Source organism: Thunnus thynnus, chromosome 6 (assembly GCF_963924715.1).
Source record: "Thunnus thynnus chromosome 6, fThuThy2.1, whole genome shotgun sequence".
Classification (NCBI taxonomy): Eukaryota; Metazoa; Chordata; class Actinopteri; order Scombriformes; family Scombridae; genus Thunnus; species Thunnus thynnus.
The window spans coordinates 10,063,790-10,087,551 of NC_089522.1; the positions used below are offsets into that span (position 1 = coordinate 10,063,790).

The following is a 23,762-nucleotide window of genomic DNA, read 5'->3' on the forward strand; positions in this document are numbered from 1 at the left end:
GCACTATTTTTAAGTAGGGCAGCAATTATTGGTCAATTACCAGCAGTGAAGATCACTGTCTCTGCTGCAACGCTATAGTACTAGTGAAACCCATCGTTAACCACAACTCTGTACAGGACAGAGTTACATTTTTCGCCTGACCACAGTTGGCTAGAAGTTTTGTAAAGGGATGCACGAGTGTGTTGGTTAGCCGGCTTGTTTGCTAGTGCTGGAGTTAAGTGCTCAACTTCACTAACTTTAGGCATGAGGTGATGGCGTATGAAGTACCTTCATCTTGCAAGGCTAATTATTAGATTAATAAATCCAAAATGTGCACAAACGCTTGCCTACTCTGAAGATGAACTACAAAATAACTTATGAGTATAGCGTCTGGGTGTTGCAGGATGCTTTCACAACTGAGTTCCACCTTTTTCATTCCATCAATACTACATTATTAACAGATACAAATCCATTTCTGTAATCTGTGAATCAATCAGATGAATGAATAAAACCATAATATACAGACTGAAAAGCAACTTATATTGAAGGGATCCTTAAGTGGTTTTCAAAAGCTAACTGACTAGACGTTATGTTTGCATAGTGGAGTATTCATTGTGGATAAAATACATTTTGGAGGGAAGTTTGCTTTCTACAAGTCTTCAGTTTGTTTCTAATGGTCATTGTTTTTACATTTCAAAGTTTTTGCAGTTTGGATCACAATTTGTCAAAACTAAATAGAGGTGACAGAATAAAGAAATGCGCAGTACAAGTGGTAGCAGAGTTTACTACTGTACAAGTAGATAAGCTAGCAAGGCTACCAAAACCTAGCTTCAAACTGATGCCTTCAGCTGTCATCATGTGACCCTCAGGTCGTAGCAGTCCGTCAAGAGTCTCCCCTTAGTTAGGTTGAGGTTCACGTAGGTCCATTTTTTTCTATACTATATTTCTTTGCATTTTGACGAATCTGCATGAAAAATCATTCTGCATTAGCTACACAGATAATTACTGGATTAGGGAAACATGATGTTTATTAGGCTAGATCTGAAGTGATAAAGAGCATCTTGTCACATACATTTTTGGTTGATTGATGGATGTTTATCTATGATGGACTTTGGAGATGCTGCCAGCAGTGAAAAGAGTTGCGCTCATTCCGGCGGTATGTGTATAATGTCTGCATGTTGTGATTTGACTGAGTTATGACTGAGAGGAAAGTGATGCGATTTTTGATGTAAAAAGCATCAATGGGATTAAAAGGGTTAAGACAGAACTATTTGTGAAGCAGCCTGTACAGCATTGCATTGCAAAAGATGGAGTCTTTTTTTTTTTAAGTATAAACGCTGACATGGTTACCTGAGAAAACATATGTTGTTTGTAATCTACAAGACAATTAGAGAAGCAGCATTGTTCACAAATCACCTAAGCTAGATATTACAGACTGAGTCAGTGGGCCCCTTCCATCACAGATGTTTGCTTATATGCAGGCTAGGACACAAACAATATCAACAGGGAGAAACATAATATATTCTCTAATTGTCTTCAGTGAAATAAAGAGTTGACGTGAGAGTTCGATTATCTCACCTTTTGTCTTAACTCTGGAGAAAAGGGCAAAGCTTCTTCTTATGTGACAGCTGAATGGACACGCTTGAATAGATGTGAACCATGTGCGCAATCATACGTGGGAGACTGCAAAACACTGTGTATGGCACACAACAACAAATATACCAGAGTCAAAAGAGGAGTTTTTCTTCAGCTGAGCCAGCCTTTCTGTAGTTTGTGTCTGCTTTTAGAGAGCAAGGCAAAAACGGGAGGGGCGGAGGCTTTAACTCAAGCTTCATTACAGCACTGACAGCTTAAATTTGGCAACCTATTGTACATTTTAAGGAAAAAATTATGCTTTACAGGATGAATACGTCTACTGCCACAAATTCATTACTGCAAACCCAAGTTTGAACCATGTGGGATTCTTCACTTTGAAACCAGTTTGCTCTTTAGAGAACATCTATTGAAGAAACAAAAGCGGAGGAATTGCATGACTGATGTTCAAATGTTTTCCCATCTGTGGTGAAGCACTGTCTTCTTCTGGCTTTCAGTACTTTGAAGTCATGTAATAAGGCTGTGCATTTGTTGGTGTGAATGGTGGCGAGGGGTACTGTTTTTCATCACATTGTGGAGACCAAACACATGGTAGTCCACTTTGCTTTGGGGCTCTTTGGTTTAAGGTTAGGGTTAGGGTGAGAAGTGTAAGGGTTAAGTTTCGACATGCAGTTAAGGTAAGGGGAAGGAAAAAGAGGAATAAAGGATAGAAAAATCAAATATGCATGTGTATGTGTGTGTGTATGTTATTCTGAGTTTATTCTGTGCAGTGCTACCTACATCATGCCAAACAGCATTTGGAGACCTAGAAAAACAGGTTGCACGGACAGGAACAAAACTTGGCCTTTTCTCCAAAGCCCAGCTGTCGGCCTGATAATGTTGCACATATGAGAAGAAACCACTGGCTCCCAGTGAAGGCAGGGAGTTCAGATGGAGTGATCACAGTGAGAGACAATGCAGAAAGATGCACATTTCTCTCTGTCTCCTCCAGTCTCTCAACTCCTCCATCTGTGCTGTCTGAGGCACAACATTGCCCTCTACTGCCCACAGCTTCCACTGCCTTTAACTGAGAATCCAGGAGAGGTAACCAGTAGAAAATATCATAACAGCAGCCAAACTATCTGTGTCATGATGAGGGAAAACCAGCAACTAGTGAGCAAGTGTTAGTGTAGTCTGGGTTATTTAGGACATACCAGACTTTGTACCAGGATAAAAAGAGATGATAAAAAGACCAAAAAATGGGACATTAGTTGGTCGGCAGGTTGTAGAAGCTTTGTGGAGGTATTTTCAAAAAGAGAGGGGAAAGAAAGAAAGAAGCAAAATATCTGAAACTCATAAAAGGAAATGCACAATAACCTAAATTTCCCCTCCTTTTCTTCCACGCAAATAGACAACTAAAAGGCCTAAAAATTCAATGTGGATTTGTCACTATTGGGCTATACTTGCTAAATGCCACACATAAAAGCAGCTTTCAAATTTGAAAACCATTAAATCATTACAAATCCATCAAATTGTCCTCAAAAGTGCACTCTACTTTCTAAATAAAAGCTTTCAGCTTAAGTCAGACTTGACAACTCGAAAACAACTCGTAAAGCGGCAGACACAAAAGGCAGCAGACGTCGTCATTGTCAAGACGTCTTGCCTCCGCTGAGGAAGAAAGAAATGCGAGGACAAAGCAAGAATATAGATTTAGGAGGAGCTCTCTCTCTTTAATCACTGCGCATCTTTGCTTTTCACTCGATATTAAAACCAATCCATCATGGCTGACTGTGGGGAGGTGGGGGTCTTGCAATTTTCACCGAGCTCCCGTAACTCAGGAGAGGATCCCCCCTCTGACATTATTTGGATATCAAACAGCAATTTGCCACTCATAAACACCAGCATGAATGCGAGTGCATCGGGCCAAATGAAATAAAAAAGCTGGTGCAGCTCTTGCGGCACGACACAGAGAGGGCCAGGCCCACTTTATCATCCTGATAGGATATGATGTGGTTTATATTATTACCCCGGATGGATAATGGGATTTGGATGTTTATTGGGACACCAAGTGGGTTTTTATACAGGCTGTGACTATTATGGTGGATCAAAGTAAGGCCATACACTGTGAGAAATTATTCGATCAAAAGAACATCAAGCAGAGGAAAGGAGAGAAAACAGATGGTGACAAAACTGGAAATCAGAATGTGCCATAGCTGTGACTCATTGGTATCTCTGTAAAAAAGACTTATGTAACACTCTGCATTTAACAGCCAGCAACAGCTCACGGTATTCTTTCCATTAAAATGAGTTTCTCAAAACGTCTTGAACAACAGCTCACACTGTAAGCAGATCAGGCATCTTCGACATTGGAAGCCACAGAGGAGCTCAGCGGTGCTCTGACGCCATCATAAAACTGTGGGTGACTGGCCTCCGACCAGGATGTACAGAGACCTTCAAATGTTTGACTGAGAGAGAACACACATCCAGCTGTTTCGCAGATATCAGCTCGAAAATAACAGAATGACTTGGGAGAGATGGTGAACATGATGCTGGGAGACAAATTTTCAAGAGATACAACTGCATAGGGGTACATTTTGTAGTTGGTCCTATCACATCTTTCAGCTGGAGGATTGAGGTTCAAGCCATGATACCTCCTGAAGTGTATTTGACCCTGGCCTCTGGCTTTTGATCACAATAGAAAGAGGTAAGATAACAGATGGGGTAAATGTACTTGGATGAAAGATGACTGCTGATTCAAAAAGAGAATTTAGTAAAAGTCTTGATGTCGCCTCATTTTTCCTCTCTTTCAACACAGGTATAAAATGTTTGCTTCCAGCGTGAAGTGTATCATTCACCACGAGAGGCTGCAGTTAATTATTGCTAATTAATTATCACAAATGAGGAGTGTTTCTCTTGAAAATGAAACAGTTAAAAGAATGTTTAAGTTTTCTACTGACAGTGACATTTAAGGACTCTCTTTTGTCAGACATTTTAAAGCTCTTTGTGTTGACTTGTTACATGGTAACGCTTTGTCTTATTGTTTGATCTGATTGCAACTTCAGTTGACTTCTTGTCCTTGTTTCCTGGCTGAGGGCCAGAAACACTCACTTCTTGTTCTGTATATAAAGAATACAATCACTGGGAGGCTTTATAGGGCAGGATATATCACCTAAATATTTTTTCAACCACAATGTGTCCGTTGCACTCTCAAAAACTGCATGGGGTGTCTGATCAGATTTGTAATGTTTTTCACTGATCAGACAGCTCCTGCGTACAGTAAAAGCTTGGCCAATTTTAGACTGTATTTTTTTAGGCAAAACTCTTCTATGGCTGCTTGTGTTTAGACAACATTTAACATTTGAGAATGTTTGTATCTTTTGTTAAACGAAAGACAGGGTTTTATGGAAAAATACATTCATATTTCGCAAAGTAAGGTATCACAAAATATCGTTTGGTATCAGTACAGAAACTCAGGTATTATATTAGCATGTGTATCGCAAAATGTCCATCAATACCGAGCCCATAATGGACTTAATGGAGGAAGACATCACGGAAAAGACAATGTGCAAATGTGGAACTTATGACAACCAACCTCAATCAAAAACATGTTGCTGCAATTGCATACTGAACTTCATATGTTCCCTTATTTAAAATTCCATGTTAAAGTAGCTACTAAGACGAAATGTTGACTTATTTAGCAACAAATCTTACAACATGTCATGTAATTTTTTTTTTTTTTTTTACACAAAATTTCCATTGCCATATGTTGCTGAGCTAAAATTAATGGCAGTATCCATGGAGCTGATGTATAAAGTATAAAAGTATAAGTATAAAATTCAACTATGTATTTAACATTTCGAATACAGTACCTCTTGATAACAAGTCACAAGATGTTTCCAAAGGACTGATCTTGCACGTTAGGGTCTCTGGTCTTACTTGTGGTTTCTGAGTACTTCCTCTTTACCACTGGTATTAGTATGACAGCCTAGACCAGTCTGATGGAATAAATAGGATAACATCTAATAGAATCAAGTAGAGATAGCTTAAATTAGGAAGTTACCTGGAGTAAAGTGCAAAAATTCTCAAAACTCAAAGTTGCATGGCGTTCTTGACCAACAGTGTCGTCCTATCTGTCTTTGGCTCAAACCAGGGCAAGAACACCAATTGTTAAAATACTGGTTTGGCCACTTAGCTCTCATCTTCACACAACTGACTAGAAAAGCTCTGGACTGCAGAGTTGCTGGAAGCCATCAACTTTAACTTTACATACTGTGCAGGAAATAAGCCACCAAACCAACATGGACATAACCAGACCGGAGGGCACTCAGCTAAACAAAGAAATAATTTCTAGTTGAAATGGATATCATGGAGATAATCTGATTTGTGTAATATTTTGTCTGTTGAATCTCAAGTCCTCCGTAGCTACGATATTCTTTTTAGCACTTTCAAGAAGTAATTGGAAATTTCATCATCAAAGCACATCTTTCATAAAGTACATCACACAGTTTGACATCAAAAATTGTTTCTTTGTTCCCTTTATGATTACAGAGGAGAAACTATTTAAAGAACAATGGTTGGGAAAAGTAAAGAAATGGAAAAAGGGTAACAAAGTAGATTCTGCACAAGTCAAACCCACAACACATTTGCCTGAAACTGCAGACTAACCTCATCTACATAGACCCACAGGATAAAGTACATCACAGTTACAATCTCAAGTTAATAAACCAGCCAGTCTCTATGTTGTTAGTTCAGAGGAGATCAACCACAGCTGAAATATTAAAACTCCCAAAAGAGGCTGTAAAATTACAATAAATACTACAGTAAGTGTGTGTAATTGTGTCAAATTTACCTCTAAACCATAAAAGGATGGGGTCCTAATGGTTGTAGTTGGCTTTTTATCATGATTATGTAGCCAACAAACATTGCTTTAAGCAAAACAATCTGCATGCTGCTGAAAGTGATGAGATGAGGAAACAAAACTAAAATGATCATCATATCACAGGACGAGCTGAGCTTCAGGCTCACAACAAGCACTTCACTCTACACTGATTTTGTCACGCAGAAAATCAACTTTCTGCAAAAATGTATTTAAAGCTGCAACTAACAATTATTTTTTTATCATTATTTACATTTTTCAACCACTTTTTCAATCAATCAATTCATAGTAAAGGCTATTAAATGTCAAACTCATTATGAACAATGCTCATCACAAGATAGTCCAAAGTGGTGCCTTCAAATCGTTTACTTTGTCCAAAATCCAAAAGTATTCAATTTAAGTGATATGAAATTGAAAAAAGCTGAAAATTAATCAATAATCAAAATAGTCTATGTAACACAATTTTGGTTTCTGGGTAGTGAGTGTTATTTCCTATTTACTTATGTTTAAAAACTATAGAAAATGGCTATTATTCCCTTCAAACTTTGCTTTTGTGACCAGGACAGTGATATTTTTAAATGTACCTATTTCTAATGGGAAAATGTGCAAATTTGTACATTTTCATTCACATAAAGTCAGAAAAACAAAAAGTACAGGGAACAAAAAACATGTAAAAATGTGTTACACAGTGTTATTAAATACATAGTAACCGGAGATGTAAAGCTCAGCACTGTTCAAGGTTTCCTGACTGGTTGATCATGCTACAGCAACAGTATTGAGTCATATAGTGAATACTGAAAATTAATGCGGAAAGGCATCAAATTGACTCAATAAAGTCTTGTTAAAGTAGAAAGCCGAGAACAAGCTTGAAGCAGCACCAATGTCAAAGGTGAACAGATGCTCCATTTCTTTTTTTCTGGCTTCTTAAGGCAAACTAATCAATGCTATAAAAGACATCTAATGCCTGTTGACTGTTTGACCCTGAACAAAGTTCATCTGAGCTGAAACACATTATTAAGTCATGTTAGCATGGTTTTAAGGCTTGTCCTGGGTTTTTAATGCAATGCAGAGCATCTCTGAATATTTTTTACAGAATTCCCTCTTATTGCAGTGTTAGGTAAAGGAGGGTTTTGTACTCAAGACTGATGTTTAACATTGAGGCTACAAAGAATCATATCAGACATACTGTATGTGCTCAAAGATGACAAGCAATTGCATCAGGCAGCGCTAAACAGGGTTGACATTTATTTTCATGCTTTTATTTGACTGCAAGGTAAAAACAAATGAGTTTATATTGGAGAATTTTCTCCAATTCTCTCAAATTAGAAAAGCAAAGCCGTGAAAAATATCTCAGATACAAAATTTGGAAGTATTTAGCTACATGATTTGAATTAAAATGGCTCTCAAGCCTGTGTCTGAGTTTGATTTCTGTCCCTCTTGTCCATGTAACTGAAAGTCCCAACTTTCAGTTGACCCTGCATGCACACAAACACACACACACACACACAAACACACACACACACAGGGGTTTTGAGTTATTCTGGCTGATTAGACCTCTGCTCAGGTTGAGGTTGTGCGAGGCTACGGTGGGTATTTGGTGAAGTCCAAACTCTATGAGAGTAAAGGGGGGCGTCAATCAGGCAGTGTGTTCACACAGTCCTGAGAGGAGGTCTAATCAATCAAAGTAAGGGCACTTATGTGGGTTGACCAGGTTCGTGCACAGGCAGGCTTTCAAAAACTGATGTTTTGTTTTCACCTTCAGCTTTTTATGGTTATACATTAAAATGGTATTTTTTACCAAATCTAGATTTTAAACTAGTTGAAAAACATTTTTATCATATAAAACCATGAACTAGAGAAAACTGCTGCAACTGAGACAAACTACAATTTCAATACCTTCCCAACCCAGTTCTATAAATCATCAACACACAAGCATGAATTCCCTGATTACTACTGACACTTACCAGTATTTTAGCAGCAGTATGCCTACAATAAAACTGAAGATTATGTGATACTGAGGACACACTGTGAAACTGAAGTCTTATTAAATGAACGTGTTGTGATGCCTGGCTGCCTGCCTCTGTGTGCTGCAGTGTAATTCAAACGCAGCGAGTTGTCATGTTTAAGGCGACTGATTGATGTTGTTAAGCTAAATGGTCCATTTTTAATTCACTGGGCTTCTCACAGGGTTTGTGTATCTGCTGTCGACAAACTGACGCTGGTTCCTAGCGGGGTTGCTGAATCTGTTGATCATGAAAGTTAAACCTATAATGACAGTGACTGCGAGCTGGAAAAAGCGTTTGTTATTGTTCACTGTGGACTGAGTGGTTGAGGAGAGAACTAATGAGATACAAGTGTGAATACTTTAAAGGAGACAGAAATACTACGATGGACACCATTAGGTGTTAAGTCCTCGTACCGAGTACATGCTGACTGAAAAATCAATCAAATCTTTTCAATCACATCTGTCCAGCGGGAGTGTGAAAACTCAGAGGGCAGAGCTTATGTAGCAAAATACAAGTGAAAGATGTGAATAAGATGTTTTTATGGCTTGGCTTTACAATAATTACAAAACAGAAATTAAAGGCAAAGCAAAACTGCTCTTCAGTACAACTATATTTTACAGTTTATCTCTCTTTAAGGCCCTCCACACCCATGGTCCACTCACATTGGTGTTTTCACTTATTCTCCCTCATTAGACCTCGCCTAAAGCTCACATAAGCCTTCTATTTAACGAAGCTGCTCCGCAGGCAGTCCCAAAAAAAAGAGATGTCACAGCCCTGATGTGGGTGATAAATGAATATTAATCAGAGCTATCACAAACTGTAAATGTTGTATGACTTTACAGTTTGTAGTCTGGTGGTGTGATAAATGTACTAAAAATTGTGATGAAACTCACTTGAATAATAACTTCTACATTTCTAAACACATTGCATCAGTGTTTCTATGGTGACCACACATAATTCGAGCATATAGCTCTGCCCAACTTTAACTGAGCAGAAGCCTAATTAAGCAGAGTAATTTCATCAGCTCTCATAAGCTGTTGCTTCACGCTAAAAACTTGATCTTATTTAACTCGCAGGCTGAGAAAATGGACAGAAACATTTATAATAAAGGACTTGTTGGATGCATCTGGAATCACTTATTGGCAATCAGGACTGTTTGTAAGTTGCTGTGTTGAGGCTGACAGCTTTCTCCAGAGCGTAGCAGATGAAGGTCCAATCATCTCGGCTAATTTAAAACCTCGAGTGGTGGAGCTTTGGAGTTGATTCTAATTAAATAATAGCTGTGCTAAATTCGTGCAACTGATGATTGAATTTGTATTAATTTTCCTATATAATGATCAATCCGCTTCTTATCAAAACAACATGAGAAGCATTTCAAATACAGCCTACAAACTCTGTCCGAACACGCAGTAAATCACGGCTGTGTGTCATCTTGCGTTTTTTTTTTTTTTTTTTTAGAGGAATGCCTCTCATAATACAGCTACCTCATTGAAGGAGATCTTGTTGTTTTTCATCTCCTGGGGTGGGCTCTTCCATGTTTTCCCAAAGAAGTGCTGGTGATTTCTGTCAAACAGGGTCACTCGCAGCTGGTATGTCAGATCTTGCTCCAAATCTGACACCTCCTGTGAGTGAAAAGGGAAGACATTCAAATTAGAAAAGTCACAAAATTAACCCCCCCCCCCCCCCCCCCCAGCCCTGAAACATTTGGGTGTATGAAAAAGTACAAACTTAATCTGACAATGTAACATTATCCAACCTCTCAGCAAACCCTCATGCCTGAGCTTCACTCAAGATATTTATACAAGATGCAATACACAAATATTCCACTAATTAACACTTAATCCACTTAAAATCTGAATTTAAAGTGTGGTTTATTTACACAACACTTATTAAATGGAAGCAGCAGGCAGCAGCTGTGAGACAAGTAAGCATGCAAATTTGCAGTCCACAGAAACGTTTTCTCTAGTATTATAATATGTATATTTATATATAATATAGTCATTCCTGTGTATATTTCTGAAGATTGTTGTGTTTTTATCCTGTGTAAGTACACTGAGAGCCACTAAACCGGAGCCAAATGCCTTGTATGCATAGACATACTTGGCCAATCAAGATTATTCTGATTAAGATTAACTGCAGTGGTGGATTATCTCTAAGGACCCATAACATGCTAACATGGGTCTTTTGTATTGGTGCTTCTACGTTTGATAATACTCCCGTTGAGTTATTGTATGCACTGTGACGTACAGGGGCGAGATAATATTTATGTTCATGTAAAGACAGTCTAAAGTCAGTAGAGTCTACTAATTACACAAATTACATACTAAACAGACTTCATGTGCGTTAACCACCGCCGCATCTCTGCTGCTACATCTCTACCAAGCTAGCGTGAGCTGCGGGCAGTCACCTCCGGCCGGTGAGCTGCGGTGAGCCGGCTGAGGCTGAGCTGGAAGCCGTGGGACCGGCTGGAGTGGCTGTCCGCGGCCAGGCGGACTGTCTGGCTGTGCGGGGGAACCAAACGGCTGCTCTCGAACACTTCTCTCCAGCCCTCCGCCATGGTGGATATGTCCTCTGTTTTTACCATATTCTTAAGTTAACATAAAAATGAGCGTGACATTGTAGAAAAATCAGAAATGTAACGCACAAAGCGAGGCGTTACTGTGAATATTATCTCTTCCACCCGTTTAGATTTTCAAACCCGCGGCCGCCATATTGTGATAGGATTCTACCATCTAGTGCGCAGGGGCTAACCGAAGAAATTAAATCATTTCATCAGGAGTATTCACGAGTAAACAATAAAACAAATAGCAACAATTAAAGATAAAAGAATTATGTTAAGGCACCAAGTAGTGTTACCCCGAAGTATAACATCTGAACAAAATTTCTTAATCGTGATATTTGATCCTTACACCCTTTATTTGGTATCTTCCATTGCGCTGCATCAGTTGCTATGGTAATGTTCACGTTGCCATGCAGGTCCTCCCTTAACTTGACAGCCGGTGTAGTCACAAGAACGATTCCTTTCAATATATTGTCATTTTTCATATTTTGATGGCTACATTTTATATCTACAAGCGTAAATGTTCTAAATCCTCTCCTTTACTGCCTTTCCTCGCAGAAATATCATATGCAATGATATATATAAGAAATCCTGCAATGATATATATAAGGAACCACAAAAGTGCCTTAATACTGTCTCCACACTCAGAACTTATTTATGTAAACATGTAATTTTTATTCATTTACTTTTTTATTGTCAGTTCTTCTATATTCAGTTCTTTTTGTTTGTTTATTTTGTGTATTGTATATATAATTTTATTTCTGTGCTTTTTATGTTAATCTGTGTCCTTTATGGATTTGTTCACTGTTTGTTTTGTGTGACGTTTTTTTCTTGTATTTGTGTATTATTTGTGTGTTGTGTATTTAAAATTTTGACAAATAAAGTTGAGAACAAAAAAGACAGCTGATGTAGAACACAAAATATTTTATTGTATGATATTTCAGCACCATGTATATTTACCATAATGCAAACTATTGCAAACATAAATATAGAATTATTTAATAATAATAATAATAATAATAATAATAATAATAATAATAATTAGTAGTAGTAGTAGTAGTAGTAGTAGTAATGCAGTAGATTACATTAGTACAGTAGTTACATTGATATTAACAGGAAACATCGAAACTGCTCATTTAACTTAAATATTTAAACTTATAAAAGATGGTCCATTACAATAAAAAAGGGTCTGTGGACCATTTTTATAGCAAAGTGTGAGATAATTTCCTGTGACTGGCTGTTAAAGTTGCATGTTCAGACCTTATCTATCCCATTTTCCTTGATGACCTACTTTATCTGACTTTACTGTGTCTGGGAGGGTGAATGAATCGCTTACTGTGTGAAATGGTTGGCCTGCAAATGAGACAATTTCCCAAAAAATGTCTGATATAGTAGACCCAAAATGGGATGATGCCTCCATGAATGTAATGCTGTACATGCTTCAAAAAGACATTACAGAAGATTCAGGAGAAGCCCTTCAGACAGTCGAGAGGTTAAGTATAAAAGGTGGAGGGCGATAGTAAGAAGGGCATGATCTTTGTATTGCTCTAGGTTAGGAGTGTTGTACACGATGAGTTCCTTTATGTGGCTGCACTGCCGGGTGATGATTGCTAACAGCACCGCAAAGTTACAGAGCTCCCAAAATCACACTGTGGGCCATTTATCCCGTAAGAACCAGATTTTATTCTGTGGGTAGAGAATATACTGTAATATTGCATCACATTTATGTTGTGGAACAAGATATTCAGCTCTACATGCTACAACAAGAAATTTCTCAATAACAGATCTTACTTGAACACTCAGAGGTGTCATCCACTCCTCTCATTTCGGAGGGAAATATTACATTTTTACCCCACTACATTTATACGACAACTATGCACTCATCGAGCACTTCATTAGGAATGCCTGTGCAATCTAATGCTATCCAACACAACAGCTCTGCCATAAATTCTACTGTGTTTTTGTTGACATTGTCAGAAAGGATGCATTATATTGAGAAGTTTTATTAATATTTTGCTCCTCTCATGTATGTTAATACAGTGGACAAAATATTAGGAACATTCTTCACCACCGTCCACTACGACCTCAATAATAAACATAAAGTAGAATTATCACCCTACTGACAATGTCAACAAAAAGCGAGAATGTATAAGCTTTGTAAAAGTAGAATTTATGGCAGAGTTGTTGTATTAGATTGCATTAAATTCTACCTAGTCTACCTAATAAAGTGCTCAGTGAGTGTATGTAGTAGTTACTTTGTTAATTATTATTGAACATACCAAACATATGAACATACTTATGAAAAGTATTCTAAAAATTATTAGCTTTACATTGCCCAGCGACAACATTACAATGCTGCTTACACATGGTTGCACTATAATAATATAAAACTAATGACCTAATAATACTTTATTACTTTTACTTTTTTTACTCTTGTACTTTTACTTTTTGAATGCAGGACTTAGGACTGCTTTATAGTATCACTACTGATACTTATATCTCAATTCTTCCTCCAAGACTCCTCATATAGAAACCATACCAACAACATCTATCTATCTATCTATCTATCTATCTATCTATCTATCTATCTATCTATCTATCTATCTATCTATCTATCTATCTATCCATCTATCCTGCAGCAGAGACATTAACAGATAATCACCACTAGGGGGCAGCAGCGTGTGTGTGTAAACAGCGCCAGCAGGAAGAAGAAGGAAGCGGTAGTTACAAACCGTATAAACTGAAACAACAATGTTCAAACTCTTCGGGAAAAGTAAACCTGTTAAAATAAGAAGTTGTAATGAAAACAGAAAATATGGAGTTGCGGCTAAAGATGTGAAGGAGTTGCTCAAAAAAGGCTGTAAATTATTACAGGTGAGTCTCCGTGTGTTTTCTTGTAGTCTGTCTTAAGTAACAAGTTACAGCTGCTTCGCTTTCTCTTTCGCTCTTGGGTTAAAAACAGAAAGGTGAACACTGAAGGTGAACAAAAGGAACATACATTTATTACATTGGCCACTTTAGCAGCTGCATAAGTGACTTGTTTGAACGTATTATCAGTTTTGGAGCGCGTTAAGTTTATCTAAGTGACGGTCCTGGGTCATCTTCACTCAAAAAGCGATACAGTGAGACTCATTTCTTTTCACATCATGTCCAGACAAACTGACGTGTTTCTGACACAGTTATCTGAATATTAGATAAAACTAAACACACAGGATGGGAATTTATCACACAGACAAGCCAGAGAGACAAAACACACCAGTGTGGCTAAATGTAATGTTTGCATACATAATAATGATCATATAATAGAGCCCGACCGACTCTGGATTTTCGGCCCGATACCGATACTGATGATAGGGAATAAAAAAATTCCGATATCGATTTATCGGTTAATAATCTTATATATACAGGATATATACAGAAATGCCCATGTTTTGCAATGATCCTTCAAATGTGGTTATCAAACTCTTGTGACAAAGATATGTAATGGAGGCAGGATATTCTACAGTTTAACAATACATTTCATTGTATAAAATGACATCAGCGCACTGAAACAGTAAACTTTAATGAGAATTTAATAATTATAAATAACTATAAATAAAAAAACAAAGAACAAAAAAAACATATGTACGTATAGCCTATATTAAACTTGAATTAAGAAAAAGGATCAAATATACATAAAATTTTGCCTATGTAACTTTAAAAAAAAAAATACATATATATATATATATATATATATATATATATACATATGTGTGTGTGTGTGTGTGTGTGTGTGTGTGTGTGTGTGTGTGTGTGTGTGTGTGTGTATATATATATGTATATGTGTATCGGTGCACCACATATACACTGATATTGATATATATGTGATAGGCCGATAATATTGGCTGACCTACATATCGGTTGGGCTCTAATATATATATGTTATAATGAAAATCATTTTAACAGTATTCCATTATGACCAACCGTGTGTCAGCCATAACATTTCATCTTCATTCAGAGGACATCGCCTGCCCTGCAGCACACAGTGAAAAAACTCTATACCAGAAAGAAAAGGAAGCGTTGGAGAAAAAACCTCCTCTGAGGCCACAGTTGTTGTACAGTGACTTTGTTCAGTATGTGACACAAGATAAATACAGTATATCCACTTAATCTGAACAGACTGTGTCACAGATAACTCTGTGATGTAAGGCAACATTTCATCAGATATCTCTGTATTCTGTCATCATAACTCCTGTATCTCCAGATGGTCTGCACATCCTGTAAAAATGATAAAACATTTGTCATTAGAACATAAGAGTCCTTCTGCACCTCTGGGAAGGCTTGTATTACACTAACTTTGTTTGTCTATAGGTAGCCATCACAGTATTCACAGTGTTCATAGTGTGGAACAATGAACGAGAGATAGTGAGCCTTCCCTTAGAACAATATGAAACTAGAAAAAAAAAAACAATTAGATGAATATATTTTCCTGAAATAGCTCCAGACTTGTGCTGCTGTCTCCTACACATTAATTGAAATCAAGTTAGCCCACTTAATAGACACAATGTAACACATTGTAATTTGGGTGTACATTTCACTTGACTTTAAATAACACATTTTATTATTATGATAATATGTCCTCATTTTCAGTTGCCACTTTCTGGTGCACAAGTTTGTTTGTATTCGGACGGGACGAAGGTGACGGAGGAATTCTTCAAGACTCTGCCCGACAACACTGAACTTGTTCTTCTCTCCAAACAGCAGACATGGGCTGGAGGTAGGTAGAGTGACCCCCAGTACCAAATCAAGTCAAATGCTTCAGCTCTAAATTCACTGCAGGTCGAACCTTTATAACCTCCTGTGCTTCTGATAAACATCAGTTGTGTGCGACATCGGTCAGTTACTGGACACGGACCAGCACGCCAGTGGCCTCATCGAAGCAGCGAAGGGGCTCCTGTCTGATGAGACGTCTCCTAAGAAGCGTAAAATCCTGACTGACCTGCTGCTGAACCTGGAGGACAGATCGGAGCTTGAGACCAGAGATGAGGATAAAGACTGGTTCACAGGTACTGAGTGCTTTCAACTAAGCGTTTTTGTACGCATCATGGCTGCTCTATGTGTGCGTAACATTTTCTAACTGGTTGGAGAGATGTGAATGACACATAGGTCACAAAATGTTCAATGCATTCTAACATTGATGTGATTTATTGCTTCAAATTAGTTTTGCAATTGAAACATGTTGAAAGTCTGTAGCTGAGTTTGTTGTTAAGTGTTGTTGCATTTCAGGTATTGACACTCGATTCAAGACAAAGTCTGCCTACATGAAGTTCAACTGTGAAAGCAGGATACGAGGCTACCTGAAGGAGGTAAGTCAACTAATACTCAGCAGCTTTCATTTCTATGAATGAATCGTCTTCAGTCAGGCATCAGTCGTGACGTGGAAGTTTGGTTTTCTGTCTCGGTTCCCAGGTGAATGGTGCCACCAATGACCTACGGACAGCTAAAGCCAGGGCGGAGTTTTTGAAAACATCAAACCACCTGGCAGAGATGCTGAAGTCAGCCAGGTACAACGGCTGCTACTTTGACAGGACTGAAAAGGAGCCAAATCGCCTTTGTACTCGGGAAGGATGGTTTACCTGCCAGGTACTGCAGAGATGAAAGCACATACTGAGGTGTTGATAGATCAGAGCTGAATGAACAACAAAAACTAATGCAGACTTAAATGACTGTTGAGATCTGATACAAAAACCCTTAAACCACCACAGGCTGGTACTCATCTGCTCCACTAATGGATCTCTCCAACAGTCTGGGAAGAGAAATGTCTTGTAGTACGAGCAGCAATTCAGACAATTTGAAAGTTGTGTAGAGGTTACTAAACTAGGATCATCCCAAGCCAGACAACACATAACCATTATTCCACAAGACTGACCAAATGAAAATTTGCCAAATTTATACAACATTAAGAAAGAACTGGACCTGTTTACTCCTCTTCCTCAGGGATCATTTGACCTGGATTTGTGCCAGTCTCTCCACTCCATCAACCCCTACGGCAGCCGAGAGAGCCGGATCCTCTTCAGCACGTGGAATCTGGACCACAGGTTGGACACCCCTTAGCTGAGTCAAAAAGTCAAAAAGAGGGGCAAGTCAAGTCTGGCTACATCCTGGCTGTGGCTGCCATGTTTAAAAATATTTGTCTGCATCTGCACAATTTACTATAGCTTCTGCACATGGACATTATGTTTAAACTAATCAGTATCCTAATGACAGTTATAGCAGCCCTGATAATGAATGTTTTCTCAAAAGGCACAGAATCCATGCTTCCTCACATAAAGCTAACATTTCTTCATCTCGTCTACAGGATTGAAAAGAAGAGGACGATCATTCCCACTCTGGTGGACACTCTGCAGAATCACAAGAGCGCCGACATCGATTTGAGCTACTTCTACCGCCTGCTGTTCACCAGGGAAAACCTGAAGCTGGTGCACATCGTGTGCCACAAGAAAGGAGCCCACGACCTGCTGTGTGACACCAACAAGATCTTCAAACAAGCCAGAAACACTGACAAAGGAAAACAGACGGCCAGAGGGAGGAAGAGACGCTTGAGATGAATATTTTTTTAAGTTTTGATATGTATGTAACATCATGTATTTACACTGATAAGTTATGTGAATTATCTGTCGATTGTAGCAAGGTTGGATGGACCTTTTTACCTAGTTTAATTTTTTTTACCTACTATGATCAGCCATTTGTTTTAATTACACTTAAACAGCTAAAACAAAAAAAAAAAGACAAGACCTTGAAATCATGAAAAACATTTATTTGTTCTTTGCGTTGGCACAGTGATGTAAAATGCATGAATTGATTACAATGACTGCTTAAATTTATGAGGCATTCATTCAGTCAGAAAGTTGCATAGGAGAGTATGAAAAGTGTTAAATAAGGCATGAATTTAAAAGACAGTAAAAATATATAACACACATTTGATTGGATGGTCAGAACAAAAAGCTATATACAAAATACTACAACACATGTTGTTAATGCTAGTGCAATTGCTGTTAACCTCAAAAATCAGAGGACTGGATTAAAAGTCGAGCCTAAATTATCTCCGGTTTACACAGAAACCTCAATATTTGTTGTTTTTCCATGTGTAATGTAATGTTATTTTGAGCTGCATTTATATATATATATATATATGTATACTGTATATATATAGACAGAGGTGTTATATGTTAACAAGCTGCCAGAGTGATGACAAAACTTGAAACTGAGCACATAAAGATGAGTCAAAGAGGAATATTAGACACTTGGTGAACAATGGAAGAACCCTGCTGACATTCATCAACTATGACATTCTGATATTAAAAGCTTTTATTTTGAAACTGCTCTTTGGCGTGAGTATCTACATTTATACCTTCTGAAACATATCACTATGCTGCTTTTACCGACATGACACTTTTGCATTTTTCCATTTAAAATAGATTTAAGGGGGAAAATCAGCCGTTTTGAAATTTGCTATTTGTTTGTTATTGCACTATGTTTGGCATCTCTCGAGGCTAATCTCCAACTGCAAACGTGGTACTCCAATTCAGAGGCGATAAATGATGTGGACTGATTTGTCTACATAAAGTGCTGTGTCAACACACCCTCACACTTCACCCACACACACACTGGACCAGGGGTGGTGTGAGCGTAAATGCTGTAATAAATAAAACAAGCACTATTGTACATGTTCCTCACAGGTGGCTACTTTAAAAAAAAAAATCGAATTAAATAATTCGGGTATCAGGCCAAATGTTACATGTATAAAACTAAAAAGTCGTACATTTAACCATTAAGAACTCGCTTTTGAACTCTTGACAAAGTGCTGGTACACACTGGTGGTAAACTTCAACAAGTTCTGGGATGCTTGAGTTTTAGGGGTCAGGACACGGTGGGGGTCCTGGTACCAGGTTTATAAATGCACCCATGTAATGTTTGCTTTACTGCTACAGCAAGTTCACGTTAGCTTCCATTACTCTCATGTCACAGCGGGCGACGTCATCACCCGTGACCATAAGCACCCAAACACCTGGCAGATTGGTAACAGTCTTGTGATTTTAACCGTTGACAAGGGGCTGATTGAATGCAGCTTCTCGATAGGAAGTTTTCATTTGGCCACTTTTTCTTAAGTGCTGAAAGGTTTTATGTCCTCCCACAGACGTGACTTTGAGTCCGCCACAGTCACCAGTGCAGTTAGTCTTCGTTAAGTGCCCTCTCCGTCGTCTTGCTGCGTGCTGCTGAGGCCCACCTCCTCTTCGTCGCTGTCCTCTGGTGCGTAGTAATGTCGCCTCCTGTTCTCCCTGTGGACGCGGGCGGAAGTCGCTGAAGATCTTTGAGGGAAATCCTGCAGGATGAAAGACAATGTCAATGTCATTTTCAGTGATTAATGGAAGGCAGTAAAACAAAGGCGATATTATTCTGGGACTCAAGCTCAAAACGTTATAAGTAAATATTCTCTAATATTACATAACATGTGCAGGGCAGAGGATGTGTGTTAACTACAGTAGAAACAATGGGGTTGATGAATGTAACTGGCAAACCAGGCAAACACTTGACTGCAGCAGGGAGGAGGATCCACTACAGTCCTGCAGCAGCAGCTTTTTAGTTCATCTCGACTATTTTGGTGCATCTTAAAATCTGTTAAAATGTAAGCTTGACAGTTCATTCTTGACCTTGGAAACAGCAGTCGACAATAATCTCAAGGTCCGCTTACGTGCTTATTCGGGAGCTTGTGACTGCATCACACAGCTCTCATCGGCAGATTGAATTCGCTCGGTTGCCGTGGAGCTGCAGATTATCCTAGTTGACTTAAAAGTTGAGCTTGACAGCTCATTCTGTGTTCACGGAAATCATAGAAAGTTTAAACATCTACACTTCTACGGCAAGTAAGCAGGCTCAATCTGCTGATGGGGACCATGTGATTCAGCTAAAAGCTCCAGAAAAAGCCAGCAGGCAGATCTTGAGATGAGATAGTTTTGTAAACTTAAAATGATTAAAAATACTGCTGGTAGAACATAACCTCCATACTGTGATATCAGGGTCTGAGCTAAGATCTGAATTTGACAACTTGTATTATGTGTCAGGATTAAAATGTTGCAAATTTTCTGCACTTTTATACACGGCATTCAGTAGTCAACTGTTTAGTCTGTGTCTTTCAGACCGCTCCTAAATTAGCCGTTAGTTTCAAGCAACATAATCAAACTGTTATGAGATTTGTGAGTTACACCGAAACACCTCACCTGCACAACCTCCAAGTTTCCAAAGAACTGCTCCACAGGGAGAATCTGGTTACTGTCATCATCTGGGAAAATGTTTTTGCCTGTTTCTTCATAATCCATGTCCTCAGACTCCTGTTTGTCCCAGGTGCCGTTCAACCTGCAGCTGTCCCAGTCCGGCCCCGTCCTCAGCTCGTTCTCTTTACCCTCCTGTCCTCCCAGCTGTGGCGACGCTGAGCATCTCCTCCTGCCGGCAGACTGGTGGCATTCACAGCTGATGCGGGAGAGACTCTCCAGAGGACCGGCTGCTTTACCGTAACCTACTGAACTGCTCTCTGCTGCCGAGGACGTCTTTGGACTTTTCATACATTTCCTCCTCGTAGAAGAAGCCTGTGACGGGAAGTCAAAGACGGGGGTCAGGATGATGTTGCGCTAATAATGAATATCCTTTGGTCTTGAACTTGTGCACTTCATCATTACTAGTAAGGGCACAAGACATTTTTGAGATTCCCTTTTGTCAAATATTTGCATTGTTAAAGGTCTAGTGACTGAAATCTTGGCCTCATTATTACATACTTGCAGTAGACCTAAATGTGCAGAGCCTTCCTTTCTCCAGATTTGATGATTTTTCACATTCTTGCACCTTCACATTGTGTTGAGAGTGATTTTACAAATTTAACTACTGTAAAATCTTACTTATAGCTTCTGTTCAGGTTGATTAGTGATACAGGTCCTAGCAGGAGCCGTGACATTTCATCTTCAATCAGTCTAAACATTTATAATAGTCTAATTAAAGAAAAATATATAAAACCTGGACCTTTTAACAAGTTAATTAGAGAAGAATTAATTCTGCAGATACTTTCAATAAGAGACAGTCCAACAGTACAAAGTTAACACAAACCTTTCTGGAGTGTTTGGCCTCAGAGCCTCTCTTCCTCTTTCTGGGCTTCATGTTGCCGAGTTGACCAGGCATCTGCAAAGCAACATAATGTGGTTTGTTCAATCTACTGTGATAATACTTATAACTATAGCAACCAGTTAATGTAAAGGTTTGTTTCGACCGACAGTGAGTCACAGCAGTTCTAAATGCTCCTGTTAAGCAACTACTGCACTATAATAAAGCTAAAAGATCAAAACTGAAACTAAAATATTAACTTAAAGTATCATTCATGAACCCATCACATCCAACATGGTGTGTTTAACTAATGCAATTCTTTTTACTTTATTATTACTTTTGCACATTACATTTTCTGTTTATACTGTCAACATTTGGCACGTTCCCAGTCAATATCCTGTAAAGTATATTTTTAATCTAACAGCTCTTTTCTATTATAATATATTTTACTTACTCTGTACTGTAACATTTTACTTACCATCATATTATTTAAGATCACCTGACTTTTGTGGTAGTTGTATTCTCTCTAATAGTGCATTTTTGATTGTTATGCACAACAACGCCAAGGAAAATTCCCTCCATGTGCAAACCACCTACTTGACAACAAACGAAGTAAGTGTTTCTGCATTTATTGGGTGTTTTTCTGTGACTCAACTCTCAGCTATCCAGCTTTGAGAGCATCAATATGTTGGAAGTGTTTTCTTGAATAAAGTGCATAGCAGACAGTGAACAGAGAAGCTGGTTCATGGTATATCTATGTGTACATCTGCAGAGGCTGCATCGCATAATCACTGTCACGCTGTTTGACTTTAGCGTGGTAATGACGTTGTGAATAGTTTTAACCCTATGCTGTAAGGAAGGAAACACAAAGTCAGGAAAAGTCAAGACGGGAGATTCTTTTTCTTCACTTTATCAAAAGTAGTATGAAAAATGTGCAAGGGAAGATTTGAAATGATTACTTTTTAAAAGACTGATTTTAAGAGGCGGATGTACGAGTAGGATTTGAGGGATCACAACTAGTTTGGAGCCGATCCTGGTCCAGTATTCAACCAACACAAGTGTGATGTGGAAACTTGAAGCCTCCAGAGCACAAACACCGAGAATGGACTTCACAGTGAAGTTCATAGCTTCAGATTCTTTCATGTGGGAGTAATAGTCATTTTAAGGATTTTAACAAGATCGTTTTACGTCTTGTGGAAAAACCTTATCAGACACACATTATTACTGTGAGTAGAGTGTTTTATATACGTGTTAAAACATGTCTGAAGGGGATTGTACAGTCGTCTGAACAGCGCCCCTGTAAACGATCCTCCGGCCGGCCAAACTCCGCCCAAAAATGTAACAATTTAACGTCACATCAGCCGTCAGTCACGACCTCAAGTCAACCCTGAACTTTATTCCACTAATGCTACTTTCCCACTCTGGTGGCGGCTCCACGTCTTGTTGAAGTTAAATTAGTGAGGTTAATCTCTGAGAAACACTAATATCTCGCTATAGCTACCAAACGCAGCTAGCAGCTAGTAAGGCTAGCAGGATAGCCAGGAGCTACCAGTTACTCTCTTAGCTGCCTGTAAATCAACCAGTTTAGCTTATTTTAGCGCTTACCTTGTGCATCATCTATCGGTGTAACGACTCTTATTCAGCTGCGGTGTTTGTCTGTCTTGTTTGTCATTAGCTTTGGCTGTAAACAACTGTGGTAAGTGTGGTGTGTCGTCTCCTCCTCCGCCGCTGCCGCTGTGTTTGTTTCCTGCTGCTGAGGTTCACTCTGAGGTCACACCGTCTCCTACGTCACTGCCCGTCATCAGCCGGACATCCCATAATAATAATAAAAAAACATTTTATTATAGCGCTCACTCAAAGACACTTTAGGTAAAGTGTGGGTAAAGTGAAGTCATGTCCTTTGTGTTATCTTTATTTCATTATTATACCTAATTGTTTTCTCTTATGGGAATTTATGGGAATATGGGAATTTATTAGTATTCATCCCATTAAGACAAGGTACCATAATGGGTTTGGATCTGGTCTTTAAATTGACATAATGGCGCCAGCCTGCTGTGTTTTGTGGTGGCAGTTTTATCTCTTTTAGCTCATTAAAACACATATTATAGCTTTTAAATGTCCACAGTGACGATTTCACTAATTGCATGAAAGCCTATTGACAAGCATAATAAGCATAATTTATATTGAAGGCGAACAGCTTTTCCATTGTAGTTGCCTACATGACTTGTAGAGACAATAAAGCCAGTGTGAGTTTGAGAGAAGTGCAGTTTTAGTTTATTTCTAGTTTGTAAAGTTTAGGTTTTGGTTTAACTCGGAGGGAGAAGAAGGCAGAAACTACAAACTGTAATTCCAAGAAATGTCCACAAGAGGGCGCGAAAGGCTTTCTGATGTCACCCTCTGTGGACACTGTATTATTTTCATACATTTTTAATACATATATTATAGATTATTAATATATTGTATTTGATAAATATGGATACCTTATTGTTGCAACACTGTTTTTTTCTTTAGATGTAGGCCTAGTTATAATTTTGAGACTATTTTTCTTGTCCTGTTTTTTCCACACGAAGATCCATGTAAAAGTTATGTGGGTAAGACATATTTCAACAAGAAAAACAGAGCACTTCTTCAACAAGATATT

The 23,762-nt window shown here is 38.5% G+C and overlaps 3 protein-coding genes across 5 annotated transcripts in view; 1 reads left to right on the plus strand and 2 right to left on the minus strand.

Moving 5' to 3' along the window:
- LOC137184179 (nephrocystin-4-like) overlaps positions 1-11,162 on the minus strand; it is a 168,478-nt gene extending 157,316 nt beyond the window's left edge. For all 3 annotated transcript variants that reach the window (XM_067591614.1, XM_067591615.1, XM_067591613.1), the window contains exons 1-2: positions 10,841-11,162; positions 9,918-10,055 (exon numbers count right to left, since the gene is read on the minus strand). In XM_067591614.1, coding sequence (XP_067447715.1) covers positions 9,918-10,055; positions 10,841-11,017 — 315 coding nt within the window. In that variant the 5' untranslated portion in view covers positions 11,018-11,162. The remainder of the gene's footprint in view (positions 1-9,917; positions 10,056-10,840) is intronic.
- A 2,510-nt stretch (positions 11,163-13,672) lies between these two features.
- On the plus strand, positions 13,673-18,355 carry dffb (DNA fragmentation factor, beta polypeptide (caspase-activated DNase)). The gene is made up of 7 exons (XM_067591617.1): positions 13,673-13,867; positions 15,623-15,749; positions 15,853-16,038; positions 16,259-16,338; positions 16,442-16,615; positions 16,970-17,070; positions 17,331-18,355. The coding sequence occupies exons 1-7, from the start codon at positions 13,745-13,747 to the stop codon at positions 17,578-17,580; spliced, it is 1,041 nt and encodes a 346-aa protein (XP_067447718.1). The 5' UTR covers positions 13,673-13,744; the 3' UTR covers positions 17,581-18,355.
- Positions 17,769-22,890, minus strand: c6h1orf174 (chromosome 6 C1orf174 homolog). Its single transcript, XM_067591618.1, has 4 exons — positions 22,727-22,890; positions 21,128-21,199; positions 20,251-20,616; positions 17,769-19,355 (listed from the first exon to the last, which is right to left on the minus strand). The coding sequence occupies exons 1-4, from the start codon at positions 22,736-22,738 to the stop codon at positions 19,215-19,217; spliced, it is 591 nt and encodes a 196-aa protein (XP_067447719.1). The 5' UTR covers positions 22,739-22,890; the 3' UTR covers positions 17,769-19,214.
- Between the last annotated feature and the right edge of the window lie 872 nt (positions 22,891-23,762).

What these genes read in the sequence shown, in the direction of transcription:
- dffb (XM_067591617.1), top strand. Translation starts at nt 13,745, where the DNA reads ATGTTCAAACTCTTCGGGAAAAGTAAACCTGTTAAAATAAGAAGTTGT. An exon ending in AAGGCTGTAAATTATTACAG is followed by an intron (nt 13,868 to 15,622) that starts GTGAGTCTCCGT and finishes CCTCATTTTCAG; the next exon opens with TTGCCACTTTCTGGTGCACA. An exon ending in AAGGATGGTTTACCTGCCAG is followed by an intron (nt 16,616 to 16,969) that starts GTACTGCAGAGA and finishes CCTCTTCCTCAG; the next exon opens with GGATCATTTGACCTGGATTT.
- c6h1orf174 (XM_067591618.1), bottom strand. An exon ending in AGGCCAAACACTCCAGAAAG is followed by an intron (nt 20,617 to 21,127) that starts GTTTGTGTTAAC and finishes TTCCCGTCACAG; the next exon opens with GCTTCTTCTACGAGGAGGAA. An exon ending in GAAACTTGGAGGTTGTGCAG is followed by an intron (nt 19,356 to 20,250) that starts GTGAGGTGTTTC and finishes TTCATCCTGCAG; the next exon opens with GATTTCCCTCAAAGATCTTC.